General features: G+C 32.3%; 1 protein-coding gene across 18 annotated transcripts in view; it reads left to right on the top strand.

Annotated features, from left to right (window-relative positions):
- myo18ab (myosin XVIIIA b) overlaps positions 1-20,555 on the top strand; it is a 145,887-nt gene that overhangs the window by 103,363 nt on the left and 21,969 nt on the right. For all 18 annotated transcript variants that reach the window (XM_051129417.1, XM_051129418.1, XM_051129419.1 and 15 more), the window contains 9 exons: positions 3,761-3,888; positions 5,049-5,203; positions 9,977-10,100; positions 10,236-10,436; positions 10,869-10,979; positions 12,949-13,053; positions 14,928-15,074; positions 15,163-15,276; positions 18,630-18,746. In XM_051129417.1, the coding sequence (XP_050985374.1) occupies positions 3,761-3,888; positions 5,049-5,203; positions 9,977-10,100; positions 10,236-10,436; positions 10,869-10,979; positions 12,949-13,053; positions 14,928-15,074; positions 15,163-15,276; positions 18,630-18,746 (1,202 nt within the window). The remainder of the gene's footprint in view (positions 1-3,760; positions 3,889-5,048; positions 5,204-9,976; positions 10,101-10,235; positions 10,437-10,868; positions 10,980-12,948; positions 13,054-14,927; positions 15,075-15,162; positions 15,277-18,629; positions 18,747-20,555) is intronic.

A 20,555-nucleotide genomic window follows, 5' to 3' on the forward strand; every position in this document is an offset into this window, starting at 1 on the left:
GTGCTGAGCTTTTCAGCTTGGCACCTCTAGACAAATGAGAAAATAATCTGTAGCATCAAAGCTGCTGCTCCTCATTAAGCTGTTTATATGGAAATGCCAGGGGGCACTGAAAACACCAAACACGCGCACGCTCTTTCTCTCTCCGTCTCTCTCTGTGTTTTTCATTCCTTTATACTTGTGTTTATGGAACTTTCTATGAAGAGAGAAAATTTGGTTTCTCATTATTTTTTAAAAGTATTACAGACAAAAATCCATTTGTTTTGCTTTGAGAACTGTTAGATATATAAACTCTAACATCTAACATCAAATTCACCTAGTATGAAAAGTAACATTAAACCCATCAGATGAATTATTTTTGAGCCCACCTCAAAGATTTTTATCTTCTTGACTGTATCCAACAATTTAGTTTATTTATCCTCAAACTATTCTGAATATAAAGCTTGTATTCAGTTAGTAAATTAATACTTTGTTGCACATTTTGAATGCAACACTGATCACATCTAATTTCTTGAAAACATTTTTTAATTGTACTGGCCAATAGATAACTAGACCCTTTCTACATCCCAGTGTAAAGAGAATTAAACAGTTTTATTACATTTTTCAGTTTTTACAAATATTACAGTGTTGACAGCATTTGTCAAGATCGACCATTCAACCTGTTTGTATTTTAATAAATATTTTTCTTAAATTATTGAAAATACCACAAACCAACATTTAGCTTAAATTAAACATTTCTTAAATTTGCAACCCTGTTACCGATTATTTGTTTGTTTGTTTATTTTATGTTGTATATTATTATAATTTTTTTGTAAAACCATGGTTTTCAATCCTGTTCATGGTGCACAAAAGTAACAGTAAAGACAAACGTTTTATACTTCAAAAATGTTTTTGAATACATTTCCTGAAAAAACAACTATTTTCTACATTTGTAATAAGTTTTGTTTTTCTTAATTTATAGGTAATACTACAAACCAACATTTAGCACCAAACTAGCTAGCACCTGCTAAGTAATATCTTAAATTTGCAACCCCGTTATTGATTGTTTGTTTGTTTGTTTAATTTTTATTTCATATTATACATTATTTATTTACATTTTTTAATATAAAACATTGGTTTTCAACTCTGTTCTTGGTCCACAAAAGTAACAGTAAAGACAAAAGTTTTATGTTTCAAATAAATTTTCAAATACATTTCCTGAACAGCAACAACTATTTTCTACATTTATAATAAGGTTCATTTATGTATTTATTTGTAATTTATATATTTTTTTATTTTGATAAAATGTGGTTTTCAACCCTGTTCTTGGTGCACAAAAGTGACAGTAAGATTTTTCTTAAATTGTAGGAAATACTGTAAACAAACATTTAACACCAAACTAGCTAGCAGCTGCTAAGTGATATCTTAAATTTGCAACCCTGTTACCAAGCGTTTGTTTGTTTGTGCGTTCATTTATTTATTTTTACTTTGTTTTATTTTGATAAAACACAGGTTTTCAACACTGTTCTTGGAGCACAAAAGTAACAGTAAAGACAGTTTTTCTTAAATTATAGGAAATACTATAAACCAACATTTAGCACCAAACCAGCTAACACCTGTTAAGTGATATCTTAAATTTGCAACCCTGTTACCAAGCATTTGTTTGTTCGTTTGTGCGTTCATTTATTTATTTATTTTTAATTAATTAATTAATTAATTTATTTATTTTGAGTGGTTTTCAACCCTGTTCTTAGAGCACAAAAGTGACAGCAAAGACAGTTTTTCTTAAATGATTGGAAAACTGCAAATCAAGATTTAGCACCAAACTAGCTAGCACCTGTTAAGTGATATCTTAAATTTGCAACCCTGTTACTGATTCATTTATTTATTTTTAATTAGTTTTATTTTGATAAAACACAGGTTTTCAACACTGTTCTTGGAGCACAAAAGTAACAGTAAAGACAGTTTTTCTTAAACTATAAGAAATACTATAAATCAACATTTAGCACCAAACTAGCTAACACGTGTTAAGTGATATTTTAAATTTGCAACCCTGTTACCAAGCGTTCGTTTGTGCGTTTATTTATTTATTTATTTTTAATTAATTCATTATTTATTTGATTATATTAATAATATAATATTAATTATTTATTTATTTTGATAAAACGGTGGTTTTCAACCCTGTTCTTGGAGCACAAAAGTGACAGCAAAGGAAATACTGCAAACCAACATGTAGCACCACACTAGCTAACACCTGCTAAGTGATATCTTAAATTTGCAACCCTGTTACCAATTATTTATTTATTTGTTTGATTGTTTATGTATTTATTTATTTTTTTTATATAAAACAATTTCAAATCTGTTTTTAGAGCACGTAAGTGACAGTCAAGACAAAAATTTAAAATTTCAGATATATTTTTAAATGCATTTCCTGGAAAGACAACCGTTTTTCACATTTAGAATGATAATAAATGTTTCTTGAGCAGCAAATCGGCATATTAGAATGATTTCAGAAGAATCATGTGACACTGAAGACTTGAGAAAGCTTCGCCATTACAGGAATTAAGTAGTGAAATAGAAGTTATTTTAAATTATAATATTTTACAATATTGCAGTTTTTACTGTATTTTTGGTGATCACTGGAGACTAATGCTCACTAAAAATCTCATCAACCCCAGACGTTTGTTTACTACAAGAAATATGAAATGTTTACACCTAGTAAATATCAGTCATGTGAAATCAGGGTTTTAAAACGTATTTGATTTCAAGTGCTTTTCTTTAGAAAACAGTGTTGCGCCAATTGCAAATGGCATATTAAAAAACGAAAATATAACTGTCTCTGTTTAGTTTTCAGTTTGCCTTGATCTTCTGAGGTTGACGATAAGTAGTTTCCAAAGGTTAAGCACTTCCTTTCGCTATAAATTTGATGAAAAGGAAAATAATTACTTTAGGCCATATTTTACACCCTATGTCTGAAAAATAGCTTCTGATTTTCTCAAGGTCTCTCTTTCTCCCCCCAACATACACACACTTAGTCATACTTCTCTTCTTTCCTCCGTGCCTCCTATTTCTTCTCCTTTTGGCGTCGTACTCGTACTCGGTAGTGCTCTTCTTAGAATCACCGCTGTCATGAGCAGAGCTCATCTTAATGCATTTGTCAGACTGGTGATGGCTTGTTCTCACCTCTGTGTCACACAGCTGATCTCCAAGGCTTAATGCTAATCCACGGAGATTTGATTTATTCCACTTTGCAGCAATTACGTTCACTAATGGTGACGTGGATCGGCTCCACTCTGCATGCCATCGCTAAAGCCTCCTCTCATATCTAAATTTCAGTATGTATTTGCGTTTTTCCCCAGTTTGTTAGATATCAGACAAATTCGCAGGATGTGATTTTGTGTGAGCCCTAATCAAAAGGATTGCAGTGAAATTTCTCTGGCAGACGTCCATAGTTTCAACCTTGGCTCTCTTCAGGGAATGACCATGGACAATCTGGCCGACAGTGTTTCATCTCGAAAATCACATTGCAATTATGATGCCAAATAAAACGATGTAACTGCTTTATGATAGACATCTGACATCTCAAATTGCACCACGAACTTCAAGTACACTGAACCTGTTCAGACAGTACTTGGACTATGTGCAGCAGACAAAAGAGTGCCGCCACTTCGCTTTAAAGCACTGACATATTTAGTTAATTAAATAACTTTTGCGTTTGAGTAATCACACAAGGCCATCTCGCAATGAATTGTGCAGCCTTAATCATCCCTGTCTGTGTTTTCAGGAGGAGAATGGAGGCTGAAGTATGAGAGAGCCATCAGAGAGATCGAGTTTACCAAGAAGAGACTTCAGCAAGAGTTTGATGACAAACTAGAGGTGGAGCAGCAAAACAAGAGGCAGCTGGAGAGAAAAGTAAGGATAGACGTCTTAATATATTTAAAGGAGAAGTTCACTTGCAGAACACAAATTTACAGATAATTTACTCACCCCCTTGTCATCCAAGATGTTCTTTTTTTACTTCAGTCATAAAGAAATTATGTTTTTTGAGGAAAACATTTTACGATTTCTCTCCATATAGTGGACTTCAATGGTGCCCGTGAGTTTGAACTTCCAAAATGCAGTTTAAATGCAGCTTCAAATGGCTCTAAATTGGTCATTTTCTAAACAAATTGACAATTTATATACTTTTTAACCTCAAATGCTCGTCTTGTCTAGCTCTGTGATGCGCGTGCGTAGTCTGTGTAATCCGGGTCAATACAGTTAGGCTAGGTCGAAAAACTCCCGTCTCGCTTTCTTCTTCAACGTCAAAATTGCTCTACATCGCTGTTTTACCTTTTTATTTGTAAAGGCCATTTCTCTTCTTTGCATGTTCACTTTGTAAACACTGGGTCAGTACTTCCGCAGCAATGTAGGGCAATTTTGAAGTTGGGGAAGAAAACGAGATGGGAGTTTTTCGACATACCCTAACTGTACTGACCCGGAAAAAACAAGAGTTCACGCAGACCTAGACAAGATGAGCGTTTGAGGTTAAAAAGTATATAAATGGTCAAACTGCTTCATAAATGACCTTAGATAAGATCCTTCTTTCTCAGCTGGGATCGTTAGAGCCATTTGAAGCTGCATTTAAACTGCATTTTGGAAGTTTAAACTTGGGGGCACCATAGAAGTCCACTATATGGAGAGAAGTTCTAGAATGTTTTCTCAAGAAACATAATTTCTTTACAATTGAAGAAAGAAAGACACAAACATCTTGGATGACAAGGGGGTGAGTAAATTATCTGTACTGTTTTTGGTCTGGAAGTGAACAACTTTAATTGTGGAAATCAGTATTGTCTTTTATTTTAATAATAGTGCATCCCCACTGACTTTTTTTTTTTTTTTTTTTTTTTTTTTACTAAACTAACCCACACATCATAAAGACTCTGACTTCACTCGTATTGTCAGTGTGGTCCAACACAACGGCATGTACTGTCTCAAGCTTGAATGTATTAACTGAAACTCATACATCTAGACAGGACACACAGTGGATGGGCAGATCCACCTGTACAAACTCACTGAGAATCTGTGTTTAGCTGACAGACCTGCAGGCGGACAATGAAGAGGTGCAGCGCGTGGCGCAGCAGCTGAAAAAGAAATGCCAGAGACTGACAGCCGAGCTGCAGGACACCAAACTGCACCTGGAGGGGCAGCAGAGCCGCAACCACGACCTGGAGAAGAAACAACGCAAGTGAGTCAGACCAGATAAATATTTACTAACAAGAGTCAAGGAAATAAATAATTACACCTTATATGGAGCACTTCATGGTGCAGCAAGATATTTTGTTGGCAGAGGCTTTTTACACTAACTGCTAAACAACATCTCCAGTGGCGTACATGGTAAAGCGCATAGCAGTGATTTATTTTATTTTATTTATTTATTTATTTATTTTTTAACGCAAACGACCCAAGTTCAAATCCGCCTTTTGTCGAACTCATTTTTCTCCCTTTTCACTTCATATATCAGATCGGGAAGGCATTTATTTTCAGTAAAATGAAGAAAATAATCGAAAAGTGTAAAATAAAGTGCCTCACGGTTGTTTATCGGTTAGGGTTGGGGTAGGTGTAGAAGGGCTTTATTGTCCCAATAAGGTGTTATCCATTTAATAATTTTATTAACAATGATAATTTACACTCAATACTGTACATTATTATTACATCTGGTTTTATAATGTTCTACAATACTTCGGTAATTAGAGTTTACATATATATATATATATATATATATATATATATATATATACTACCAGTCAGAAGTTTTTGAACAGTAAGATTTTTAATGTTTTTTTTAAAGTTAGTCTCTTCTGATCACCAAGCCTGCATTTATTTAATCCAAAGTACAGCAAAAACAGTCACATTTTAAAATATTATTACCATTTAAAATAACTGTTTTCTATTTGAATATATTTCAAAATGTATTTTATTCCTGTGATTTCAAAGCTAAATTTTTATATCATTACAGTCACATGAACCTTCAGAAATCATTCTAATGTTCTGATTTACTGCTCATAAACATTTATTATTATGTTGAAAACAGTTAAGTAGAATTTTGTTCAGGTTTCTTTGATGAATAGAAGAACAGTTCAGAAGAACAGTATTTATCTGAAAAAGAAATCTTCTGTAACATTGTATGCTGAAAATCAGCATGTAAGAATGATTTCTGAAGAATAATGTGACATTGAGGACTGGAGTAATGATGCTGAAAGTTTAGCTTTGATCACAGGAATAAATTACATTTTAAAATATATTCAAATAGAAAGTGGTTATTTTAAGTAGTAAAAATATTTCCAAAATTTTAGGAGACTTCTTCAAAAAACATTAAAAAACTGGTAGTGTATATTCTTTTTTTTTTTTTTTTTTTTTTAAATATAATTTATGATTTATTTGATTATTTATTTTCATGTTACATTCATTACATTGGATGGGCCTACAGATCAAATTCACAGTGTTATCAAATTTTATCAAATTTAATATTTAGGAAATATTTAAATGTATTATTTAGAATGATAAATGATTAAAAAAAATAATTAAAATGATTTTTTTTTTTATTCAATACATTAGTCTGCTTATGAATTTTACAGCATTATCATATTAAATTTAATATTTAGAAAGTGTTTAAATGTAATATTTAGTTTAAAAAAAAATTAAATAAAAAATGAATAAATAAATATGTTCTTTTTAAATAGTGTTTTCTATTATAAGCTTTGAATGGTGTAGTTTATAATGTAAAAAAGCTTTTTATTTCAGATAATTGCTAATCTTTGGATCTTTCTATTCATCAAAGTATCCTAAAACTCAAAGCACTCAACTGTTTTAAATATTGATAATAATAATAAATAAAAAACATTTCTTGAACAGAAAATTAGCATATTAGAATGATCTCTGAAGGATCATCTTCGGAGTAATGATTCTGAAAATGTATCTTTGATCACAAGAATAAATTACATTTAAAAAAATATTCAAATAGAAAACAGTTGTTTAAATAGTAAAAATATTTCAAAATTGTATTTTTTGGTGTACTTTGGATGAAATAAGTGCAGGCTTGTTGAGCAGAAGAGACTTCTTTTAAAAAACATCACAAATCTTACTGTTCAAAAACTTTTGACAGGTAGTGTAAATATACATTTACTGAATCACATTCAATGCAGACTGTAAGCATTCACATCTCAGGTAATATATGATTTCATTCTATAATATAAAATAATAATTTTCTACACTGTGTGGCAGAACAGTAGAATTACTTGATGATGGAAATGTGGTGCTCCTAGCCTGTTCACAACAAATATGATAACTATAAAGATTATTATTTTAGTGCCCACACCAACAGATAATAAAGTTATGTACTGTATATTAAAAGTATACACTGGTTATGTTGTGTGCTGCTTTAAATCCACAAAGGCTGAGTGGATTCTTATTGGCTTTCAATGTATTTATCGTTCGTAAGCTGGAAAAATGTTCTGAAAAAATTCCAGTGATATTGTTTCTCTGTGCCGTCATTATTATAGTTGTGGTGTGGACTTCTCTAATCTCATGGAATCAGAGCGATTATACAACTTTATAGTCCTAGTTTTCATCCTTGGTGTGAATAAGCCTTAAGAGTAGCCCACCAGTGCCTCAGTAACAAGCATCTCAAAATTAAATCTGTAAGACCATCATTACTCCGAGCAGAAGGCCGTAAGCAGAGCGGCGGTGGTTAATGTGTGAAGGTGCTGCTGCTAAGCCTCTTTAGACTCTTAGGTAAACAGGCGGAGGCGGAGGCTGTGCCTGTCACTGCGGAGGGGATGTGTGAAAGTCCACTCTAAATGAATTGTTCGACCTGAGGCTCAGGGTGACGGCAGATTTAGCCAGTAGGAAAGATGGGGGGAGGGCAAGGAGAGCGGTCCTTCATCTCTTCGTGGGGCTCGGATTAACACGAAGAGTTGCATAAGACTCATTTATAGGATCATAACAGGGCCTCGGAGAGAAGGGGGTGGAGAACGAGAGTGAGAATTAGGAAAAGAGGAAAAGAACGAACTGATTTGCCCCAAAGCGTCATGATGACTCCCCCCTCCTCGCTCATTGTTGCCCACTTGCAAGTTAACCCAATCAGAGCGCTTTTCCTTAATGCCCCTCCTGACACACACGTCACACACAATACTGTAAAGCTTAGATGAGTTTTAGTTTCTCAACACTTTGCTATGCTTGGCTATTTTAGGAAAAGCAGGTATGTTATTTTTTTTGTTGTTTTATATCATGTTTTGGTACAACTTTTTTGTAAATTTTAGACGCATTAGACTTTGATTTATAGTGATTAGTGATTCGAGATTAGAAACTAATATTCTAATATGGGTTTTTCAAAGACAAGATAAAGAAAAAGGAGGCAGATGTGATCATGATATACACTTAATACAATTTAATGACAGCAAACTGTATTAATTTTTATTAATGGTGGAGATAGATAAACTATACTGTCATAAACAAAAACTGTCATACAAAGCAAAGCTTTCTAAAATAGCACAATGTTTTGGCTGTTTTAATGTTATATTGTTATATAATGTTATAATATTAGTTTTTTCAAGTACATTTTAAAGTGGGTTGTGGGTTTTTATTACCTTGTTTAACAATATTTGCTTTATTCCCTGAAAAAAAGAAATGAAAATAGTCAAAACAGATGATCCCTTGACATTGACTCAGTTTTAGTAAAACTATCCTTTTGACTGACCTGTGATTTATTTTTTTTTTTTAAATTTTATTTATTTACTTATTTATTTATTTTATGAAGGACTATAGAAGCCTGTCTCCGCTACTAAATAAAAAGTAAAAATTCAGACTTTTTTTCTTGTAATTGTGAGTTTATATCTCTCATTTCTGACTTTATAACCCACAATTGCGTTGCACAATTGATTGTATCACTCGTTTCTGAGAAAAAAGTCAAAATTGCACATTTGTGTAGCAATTTTGAGAAAAAAAAGTTTGCATCATACAATTCTGAGAAAAAGTCAAAATTGCATGTTTGTAAACCAACTTTGAGGTAAAAAGTCAAAACTGTGAGGTTGTATCGCACAGTTCTGAGAGAATGTCAGAATTGCGAGTTTGTATCATGCAATTCTGAGAAAAAAGTCAAAATTGCAAGTTTTTAATCATGCAATTCTGTGAAAAAATCTAAATTGTGAGTTTGTATCACAATTCTGAGAAAAAAAGTTAAATTACGAGGTTGAGTTTTGACTTTTTCTCAGAGTTTGCGAGCTTGTATCGTGCAATTCTGCGAAAAAAGTCAAAATTGCGAGTTTGCATCACACAATTCTGAGAAAAAAGAAAAAAATGTGAGTTTGTATCGCAATTCTCAGAAAAAGTCTAAATTGCGAATTTATATAGCAATTCTGAAAAAAAAGTTAAAATTGCAGATTTTTTTATAATTTTTTTAATTTTCATGCAATTTTGAAGTTTGTATTGTGATTCAGAGAAAAAAGTCAAAATTGTGAGTTTGTATCAGCAATTCTCAGAAAAAGTCAAAAATTGCGAGTTTGTATAGCAATTCGGAGAAAAAAAGTCAATTGTGAGTTTGTATCACAATTCTGAGGAAAAAAAAAAAAAGTCAAAATTGCGAGTTTGTTTCGGACAAATCTGAAAAGTCAAAATTATGTTTCTATCACGCAAAGCTGAGAAGCCAAAAATGTAAATGAAATGTAAACTGGCAATTTACAACTCAAAACTGCAAGAAAAAAATGTCAGAATTGTGAGAGAAAAAGTCACAACTACTGTACCTTTTTTTTCTTCTTTATTCAGAGACAGAAATAGGCTTTCATAAAGGACTATCATGGTTGTAGATGAGGTGCAAGATGGCAGCTCGCTCCACCATATAGGAACAGAGAGAGTAAAGCCTCTAGAAAGCGACTTTGTCCTTTTTTTTTTTTTTTTTTTTTTTTTTTTTTTTATAGATTAAGCTTGTTGATGGTGTGTTTTTGTGTGCTTGCAACGTCTGCAGGTTTGACTCAGAGCAGACTCAGGCTCAGGAGGAGGTGCAGAGAGAGAAGAGTCAACGGGAGAAACTGAGCAGAGAGAAAGACATGCTGACCGGGGAAGTGTTCAGCCTTAGACAACAACTGGAGGTCAGCAACCTCTCTTATATCATCCTCCTTTGTTGTCTCTCACTCACAGACTTTTCCTGGCTGTGACGTACACGTGTCTGAGTGTGCCGAGTCCAGGCCGTGTTGTTCTAAATGAGTTTTTCTCTGCTCTCTCAGGATAAGGATCTGGAGATATGTGCTGTCAATCTGAAGCTCGAGCAAATGGAGGCTGAGCTTCAAGATCTGAACTCGCAGGAGTCAAAGGACGAGGCTTCGTTGGCCAAGGTTAAAAAGCAGCTTCGTGACCTTGAGGCAAAGGTCAAAGACCAAGAAGAAGAACTTGATGAGCAGGCTGGAACCATTCAGATGCTGGAGCAGGTACTTGTTTTCAGACTTCCACTAACTTTTGTGGCAGATTTGTCTTCAAGCTATGTTTGAGTAAACCCACGCACACACCACACTTGTGACATCATGTCATGAGAATAAGGATATACATTGTATTGGGCTGCCTGATGTTTAATGTATTATTTCTCTGAAAGATGCTATTCTCGATGCACACAATTTTCACCTGTCATGCGTAATATGCTAATTCATGTAAATTCGGGTGATGTGTTGGTATGAAGAAACTGTCAATACTCAGAGTCTGCATACATTATAATAATAATTACAAAGAGTTTTATTGGCCTGTGCGACAGGGATATTTTGCATACGCTTCAGTATGCGCATAGCGCCTGTTCCACTGGATTTCAATGCATGCATGCAGAAAGTGTGGATTTGTATTCACTGAGATGTTGATGTTGTGACCTGCAGGCCAAGCTCCGTCTGGAGATGGAGATGGAGAGGCTGAGACAGACGCATTCGAAAGAGATTGAAAGCAAAGACGACGAGGTGGAGGAGATCAGACAGTCGTGCAGCAAAAAGGTACAATACAGTCAACCAGCTGTTAGACAACAATAACAGCTAATAATCATTACAACCTTTGGCATTTTAGCTTTATTGTATGATATATTTATAATGTCATGCTTAATAATAATAATAATAGTAATATGCTATATAATATATAATAATAATAATAATAATATTAGTATAAAGTGAAATATTTCATTACACTGTAAAATAATGCGTTACTATATTAACAAAAAAATCCTATTATTATTATTATTATTAATCTTTCCAACCTTTGGCATGTTAGCTTCATTGTATGCTATATTAATAATTCCATGTAGTAATAATAATAATAATTATTATTATTATCATTATCATTATTATTGTTGTTGTTGTTATTATTGTTATTGCTATTATTGTTGTTGTTATTATTATTATTATTAATATTTAGATCATTATTATTATTATTATTATTATTATTATTATTAATCATTCCAACCTTTGGTATGTTAGCTTCATTGTATGCTATATTAGTAATTTTGTGTAGTAATAATAATAATAATAATAATAATCATCATCATTATTATTGTTATTGTTATTTAGATTATTTTTATTATTATTATTGTTGTTATTAAGTTAATATTAATGTTAGGTAATATATGCAGTCAGTAATATTAATATTCTTTTAAAGTGAATATTAGTATAAAGTGAAAAAAATATATTGCACTGTAAAATAATGCGTTGCTATATTAATAAAAATCATAATAATAAAATAAGTAGTAATAATAATAATAATTATTATTATTATTATTATTATTATAATTATTATTATATTTAATATTAGTATAAAGTGAACTGTTTTATTGCGCTGTTAAATAATGTTACTATGTTAACAAAAATCTTTTATTATTATTATTATTATTATTATTTTCTTTTAATAACAATTTTTTTAAGATGAAGACTCAAAGGTTGTTCTAAATTTATTCTAATCACTTCAAAAATAAGTCAGTATTTCATAATAATTATTATTAATATTAATATTCTTATTCTTATTATTCATTAATTGTACTATTATTATTAATGTTAGATCATATATGTATTAAATAATATTAATTAAAATTATTTTTTGTAAATGTTTGCATGAAGTGAAATATTTAATATTGCACTGTAAAATAATGCATTACTATTTTGTATTATTATACACTGATTATTTTATTATTCTGTTTCTATTTTATTCTATTTACTATTCTATGTTCTTTTAATAACAAAGCATTTTGTCAAGACTCAAAGGTTGTTCTGAATTATTCTGATCACTGCAAAAATAAGTTGATATCTTGACATGAACATTTTATGTCAAAATCATGAGAAAGTTATGATTACAAAAAAATAACAATAGCCTTTTAGAGCTCCCATACACAAGTCACCAGCTAACACCACTTTAGCATACTAAGAATACTTTACAACTGTCTTCAGAAGTTCAGGAGTGTCCTGTTTATAACATTTTAATTGCTTGTGTTCAGTTCTTATGCAGAGCTCGTTTCAGCTCCTGTACAACATAAATAAACAAGACATATTCGGCCATGTGTTGAATAAGAATTTCCATTCAGCGTTGTTCAGCTCTTGTTGCAGATAGCGGCTTTCACATTTGTGGAGTGTCTTTGCCGCGGAGGCGCAGATAAGCCGAACTCATTGAGTTTTGTTTTGATGTATAATTCATGGGGCTGCTATTTTATTTTTCTCACGTATAGTTCACCTTTCCCTCCTCTCCACTTAACCAATCAAGCTGCCAGTACAGTGCATCCCATAATTACCCTTCTTTCTCATGACCCAGTCCCTTGATTGACACTTGAAGGTCCTCAGAAGCATCTAAAGACACATTTAGGGAATGTGTTTATATGTTTGGAATGATGGTATATAATTGGATTGACTCTTCAGGGCAAACCTACTTCACAAAGCCCTCCATGATGTTCTGTTACTATGCTTGTGTGTGTGTGTGTGTGAGCAGCTTAAACAAATGGAGGTGCAGCTGGAGGAGGAGTATGAAGAGAAGCAGAAGGTCTTGCGAGAGAGGAGAGACCTGGAGGCCAAGTTGATGAGCGCTCAAGACCAGGTACAGCACTTTGATGACAGGTTTTGTATATGAAAGGTTTTTATATATATCTTAATTTATGTCCCATAGATCAAAGTTCTTACAGGTTTGGAAAGACACGAGGGTGAGTAATTAACAGAATTTTCATTTTTGGGTGATCTATCCCTTTAAATCTTGTACACACCCAAGTAACTTTTTCTTTGAGGAAAATGCAAAAACAATTTATTTTTGTGACCGAACTATTTTGCTTCTTATATTAACTGGAATTGTGTATTTGAAAATGCATACAAAGATATATATATATATATATATAATTTTTTTTTTTTTTTTTTTTTACGTGATTTGCTCAATTAGTGTTAAATTTTACCGGAATAACGCTTTTGGTTTGTCCATTTTAAGATTAACTGGTAGATTCAAATCCAAAAATAAAACAGATTTTCAGATACACAATTCCAGTTAATATAAGAAGCAAAATAGTTCAGTCACAAAAATAAATTGTTTTTGCATTTTCCTTAAAGAAAAAGTTACTTGAGTGTGTACTTGAGATTTAAAGGGACAGTTCACCCAAAAATGAAAATTCTGTTGTTAATTACTCACCCTCGTGTCTTTCCAAACCTGTAAAAAAAAAATTTTGATCTATGGGACACAAATTAAGATATTTTTGATGAAATCCGAGCGCTTTCTGACCCTGCATAGACAGCAAATCAACAACCACATTTAAAGGGGTCATCGGATGCCCATTTTCCACAAGTTGATATGATTCTTTAGGGTCTTAATGAAAAGTCTGTAATATACTTTGGTTAAAAATTCTCAATGGGAGTGTAAAACAACACCCTTTTTAGCTTGCCAAAATCAGCTCTGCAAAAATCATCCCATTATGCTCGAGGCTGCTTTAAATGCAAATGAGCTCTGCTCGCCCTGCCCCTCTCTTCTCTCTGTGGAGAGACGAGTCTGTTTACTTTAGCCGCATTTAACTGCGTTTAGCCGCTGAACTTGCTAACTAGCCCATTATTAGGAAAGGCGATTGCAAAGATTCATAAAAAAAACCTCTTATACTCACTTCTGCTGTAAGAAATCTGGATCACGAATGATTAGCCCGAACATAGATGCATTTATGTAGATCGGGAGGCGCATTTCCTTCACAAACAAACGTAATCCACTGCATCTTCAGTGGCTCAGATGTCGGGAGTAAATGATGACCACTATGTTCATTATTACATCCAACAACACAATACCTCAATCGTTCAATTCTTGTCTAACTTACATCCCTGCTCCGGCATCAAAACATGGAGGTTGGACTGCAACAACTGATCTTAGATAAGACACTCATGTCAATCAAATATCGTGGGAGCGGCCTCTGTTGGTGTGATGCCACAACGACAGGCATCTGAGAATGGCTCGATTTGAAAAAAGGGGATATTATTTTTACAGATTAATTAAAAACCACTGCATGGATTTTTATCATTATAGGGTAGATCTGTACATACACTGCCAACACACATTAATGTTCAAACCACGTAAAAGTGAACTTAGCATCCGATGACCCCTTTAAGACCTAGAAAAGGACATTGTTAAAATAGTCTATGTGACATCAGTGGTTCAAATGTAGTCATATGAAGCTACAAAGAAAACAAAAATGACAACTTCAATCAACGAGCTCTCTTCCGTGTCAGTCTCCTTCGCTGGGCCTTGAACGTGGTACTTGCGTTGCCGTCTATGCAGGGTCAGAAAGCTCTCAGATTTCATCAGAAATATCTTAATTTGTGTTTCGAAGATGAAGGTTTAACGCATTAGTAATTAATGACTTTTAATGAATTTCCATTTTTGGGTGAACTATCCTTTTAAGGAGTATATTTGTATATAACCAGTATGTAAACTGTCTATGGTGTTTTCAGGTGAGCCACAGAGATGTTGAGACAGAAAAACGTCTGAGGAAAGACCTGAAGCGCACAAAGGCCTTGCTGGCTGATGCCCAGATCATGCTGGATCACCTGAAGAACAACGCTCCTAGCAAGAGAGAGATCGCTCAGCTCAAGAACCAGGTCTGTTCTTCATCTCCCTGGGCTCTGTATCATATATGACATACGGTAGTAAACATACGTTTTATTTATGCGTGTGTTCTCTTCACAGCTCGAGGAATCAGAGTTCACATGTGCTGCTGCAGTCAAAGCCCGAAAGTCAATGGAAGTGGAGATCGAGGACCTTCATGTCCAAATGGATGACATATCTAAATCCAAGCAGGCGGTAAGTCTGTCTGTGTTTGAAACCGAACAAAACTGAATCGTTTTGCTGCTTTCAAATTAGAATGAGAGCAAGATCATCTCACACACACCGACAAAGGACACCACCTGTCTTCATCCACCATAGGTGGGAGCCAGGATGTCATTTCAATTATTTACCGCGGGGAAATAATTTCCGCCCATAATGGCGCGTTTCCGATGTCAGCTCTAATTTGAACAGGATGTATCAGCATGAAATACATTACACTTTAATAATTCTGTCATTGATTCAGTATTATTTCAGCGTGGAGAAAATTGTGTAATTGTGTCCTCGCTGTAGCTTATTATGAAGTGATATCAGGAGAGACGGATGCAGCCAAATTCTGCAGATGCTGTTCCCCTGACGCTGTCTCCATATTGTTTTCTATTTTTTTTTCCTGTCGTCGCCGCCTGTCATATTTGTTCAGCTCTCTGGAGCAAGAGACACTCTGACAGAAGGGTGCGGAGAACATTTTAATTTTCTATAAAGCCGCAGCTAGTGTTTTGGTGCAGTGTTTTTGTGGGTATTGCTAAACCTGTCTCTCTTCTAAATATTGTCATATTGATTAGCAAGGCCGTGATAAATGGTTTGGTCGTGATCACCGTCTGATTAGCTTCAGGTCTGTCTGTCACCCCCCCCGGGAGCTCATGGATTTCCACTAGAGGATTTGAAGGTGACGCATAGGTTTGATACAATACACCTGCCAGACTGAGTTTAAAGGTGTGAAATTGAACTGTACAGAAAATGGGGGATATGTTTTATCAGTAACTGGTGTTAAAAAAGAAATATGGAAAATTGGATTTCATTACTATGTATATGTAACCCTGCAAAGCCAGTCTATGTATATCATTTAGGAAAACTTGAAAGATGGGTTATTGAGAAATCATCATAATATTGATGTCATAACCACAAGCTGTTATATGACCAAATCTTTACACTACTGTTCAAAAGTTGGGGGCCAGTAAGATTTTTCTTTAATTTGATGTGATTTTTGAAAAAATGGGTTATTGTTTTGAAAAAATTTGTTAGAGAGAAATCATCATCAGATATGATGACCAAATATTTACACTACTGTGTAGAAGTTGGGGGTTGGTAGATTTTATTTTATTTTTAATTAATTCATTTTTTATTAATTTTTTAAATTTATTCTATTTTAATTTATTATTATTATTTAATTTATTCTTATTCTATATTTATTTAATTTTTGAAAGAATAGGTTAATGTTTTGAGAAATCATCATAATATTGATGCCATAACCATAAGCACACTATTATATAATCAAATATTTACACTACTGTTCAGAAGTTGGGGGTCGGTAAAATTTAAAAAAAAAAAAAAAAGGAATAATAATTATTTTGAAAAAAAAAAGCATATTATTAGTACTATTCAGAAGTTGGGGGTCAGTAAGATTTTTATTTTATTTTATTTTATTTTATTTTATTTTATTTTATTTTATTTTATTTTATTTTATTTTATTTTATCTCCTATGCTCACTAAGGCTGCATTTAATTGAAAAAATAAATAAATAATAATAATAATAATACGCATATTTACACTACTGTTCAGAAGTTGGGGTTCAGTAAGATTCTATTTTATTTTAATTTTTATTTTATATTATTATTATTATTATTATTATTATTATTATTATTATTATTATTATTATTATTATTAAAAAAAAATTAAATTCTATTTTATTTTGTTTTATTTTATTTTTGAAAGAATGGGTTAATGTTTTGAAACATGGATTGTTGAGAAAGCATCATAATTTTATTTTTAATTAATTCATTTTTTATTAATTTTTTTAATTTATTCTGTTTTATTTAATTTTTGAAAGAATGGGTTAATGTTTTGAGAAATCATCATAATATTGATGTCATAACCATAAGCACACTATTATATGATCAAATATTTACATTACTGTTCAGACGTTGGGGGTCGGTAAGAATTTAATTTAATTTAATTTAATTTATTTTATTTTTGAACAAAGTCTCCTATACTTTTTGTTGCATTTACTTTATAAAAAAAAAAATATATATATATATATATATATAAGGGTTGGTAAGATTATATTATTTTATTTTATTGTATATTATTTTATTTATTTATTTATTTATGTATTTATTCATGTATTTGATTTTTTAAGGAAGTCTCCTATGCTCACTAAAGCTGCATTTATTTTACAAAAATATATATATTAATTATTATTTTGAAAATAAAAAATTGGTAAAAAATAACTGCAGCTCTTTTCTATTTGAATGTATTGCAAAATATAATTTATTCTGTTCTGTTTTTACTGTTTGGGCTTGGTAAAAATTGGTAAAAAAGAACAGTTGTGCTGCTTAATATATTTTTTTCATGATTCTTTGATAAATAGAAAGTATTTAAAAAACAGAATTATAATAATATAAATGTATTTTAATGTGTGCTTGCTGAATAAAATGATTAAAATAAAAAAGTCTTACTGCATCCCAAACTTTTGGACAGTAGTGTACGCATTTAATGAGATTAACCAAGTCATTTACATGTAGGCCTATTAAAGAAACAGTAGGAGTCTGGTGACATTTTTAGTGCATATAAGGGAAACAAGTAAAATGCTAATGGAAAAAAGTGTAGAATATAACCCTTTCCTTTTTCACTAAAATGTATTTGTATTGATTTTTTTTAAAGAGATGGAATGTGTGAAAGAAAGCATAAGCTGCCTTCATGAGGAAGTTTTTACAAAACCATGTAATTTACTGCTTTTCTGCTCACTAATTCATAAGTAATGTGCAACGTCTACATATTTTCTGCTTTAACTAATACATATGAAAGTTACTCCTCAGAGATTTGCTGCCTGTATTGTTGAGGTAATTATTATTGAATGGAATTAGACCTCTGATACTGTTTGACAGAGCAGGCAGTGAAGTGTTCATCTCTAATTGGGAGACGGTGCTGTCTTCTCAGGGATTTATACAATGCAAGCAGCTACTGTTTAGTGACAGGGTGACAGGAAAATTATCTCTTTAAGGATTTAAGGGAGCTGCGCTTTCAGAAAATAAAAACAAGAGCTGAAGTCAAAGTGGTTAGCTGCGTACTGTATATTCCTGACATGCTGAGGGCAAAGGTTTGACTCTGACTGTGTTAAGTCTGTGGTCTGTTTGCTGCTGTCTGTATCAGTAAAAATAGCTGTTTTTTTTTTTTTTAAATCAAAAATCCGAAGTGCATTGTATTGCATTAGTAAAATGGGTTGTGATGATTGTTTAGCTAGAACTTGTCAGTTAACATGTCAAAACGTCAAGCAATTTTAATTTTCAGTCATATTTGTGTTTGTCTTATGCTTTTGTTTGATTTCAATGCAGCTTGAGGAGCAGCTGAGTCGTTTGCAGAGGGAGAAGAATGACCTGCAGTCTCGCATGGAGGAGGATCAGGAGGACATGAACGAACTCATGAAGAAACACAAAGCCGCTGTTGCCCAGGTAACTCTCTACGGCACTCATGCCTGTCAGATCGCTATACAGAGCCTCTCCGTCATCATCGCACATACATTAGATCTGTATGTACATTTATGTTTTGCTGCTGCTGTGGTTGTTATTATTTGTATCATGAAAGTTCAATATAAATACAGTGTTAACATTTAATTAATATAGATTTTAATTATTATATATAATTGTTTTAATGATATTTATTGATATTGAATATCCATGATTTACGGAAGCCCGTATCAGCCAATTAATAAAAATAAAAAAAGGTTATTGCTACTTTTTATCTCAAAATTTTGGCTTTTTTTCTCTCAGAATTGTGTAATAGAAACCCATTATTGTGAGAAATAAAGTCAGAATTGCAATTTATTTTTTTTGTATTTTGCAATTCTGGCTTTTTTCCTCAAAATTGAATAATATATACTTGCAACTTGCGTCAAAATTGCAAGTTTTTTTCTCGCAGTTGCGAATTTATATTTTGCAATTTTTACTTTTTTCCTCAGAATTACATAATATAAACTCACAATTCAAATTACATAATACAAACACAATTTGTGAGAAATAAAGTCAAAGTTGAAAGTTTTTTCTCAGAAATGTTTCTGTCTCGCAATTCTGACTTTTTTTTTTTTTGCAATTCTGAGTTTATATTTTGCAGTTCTGACTTTTTCCTTTAGAATGACATAATATAAACTCATCACGTTTTTTTTCTCTCTCGAAAATGTTAGTTTGTATCTTGCAATTCTGGCTTTTTTTCTTGCAATTGCGAATTTATATTTAGCAATTCTGACTTTTTTTCTCAGAATGACGTAATATAAACTCACAATTTGTGAGAAATAGTCAGAATTGCAGTTTGTATCTCACAATTCCAACGTTTTTCTTGCAATTGCGAATTTATATTTCACAATTTTGACTTTTTTTTTTTCTTGCAATTGAAAGTTTATATCTCGCAATTCTGACTTTTTCTCACAACTGCAAGTTTATATCTTGCAATTTTGACTTTTTTTCCTCATAACTGTGAGTATCTCTCAATTGCGAGTTATAAACTCCAATTTTGAGGGGAAGAGGGTTTATATCTTACAGTTCTGAATTTATATCTCCCAATTCTGACTTTGCTAATGCAATTGTGAGTTATTAACTCGCAATTCTGAAAAAAAGAAGCTAGAATTGTGAGTTTATATCTTGCAATTCTGGCTTTATTTCTCCGAATTGCTAATGTTTTTCTTAGAATTGCAAGTTTATGTGAAACTTGCAATTCTGACTTCATAACTCACAATTGTGATTTTTATATCCCTCAATTATGAAAAAAAAAGTCAGATTTGCAAGTTTCTGTCACAATCCTGAGAAAGAGTCTAAATTGCGAGATAAAGTTTTTTTTTTTATTTAGTGGTGAAAACAGGTTTTCATAATGATATATATAATTATAATATGTAATATGTAATACACACACACATAATTACATTTTAAGGCACATTTCACACTACACTTTTCACAAAGCAGTGTGTGCTTATTGTGAAACCCATATTTATCAGGTTACAGAATTCACAGCAAGTAGAGTGCTATTGCATAGCAAGAGCGGTGTGAAATGGTCCTAAAAGGCATTTTTATTCACAGTTGTGTTGTCCTTTTGATCATATATTTTTTGACACCGCGCATATTGCATGCTACATCATTTCAGCATATTTGACATTTTCCAGTATGATTCATTGCTGTTTCTCAGCAACATGCTTCCATCATGCAAATCAAATCGACAGCATCATTTAGTGTGTGCAGATGGACCACTTCGTATTTCTCTCTTTGATTGGTCGC

Source organism: Labeo rohita, chromosome 15 (assembly GCF_022985175.1).
Source record: "Labeo rohita strain BAU-BD-2019 chromosome 15, IGBB_LRoh.1.0, whole genome shotgun sequence".
NCBI classification, from domain to species: domain Eukaryota; kingdom Metazoa; phylum Chordata; class Actinopteri; order Cypriniformes; family Cyprinidae; genus Labeo; species Labeo rohita.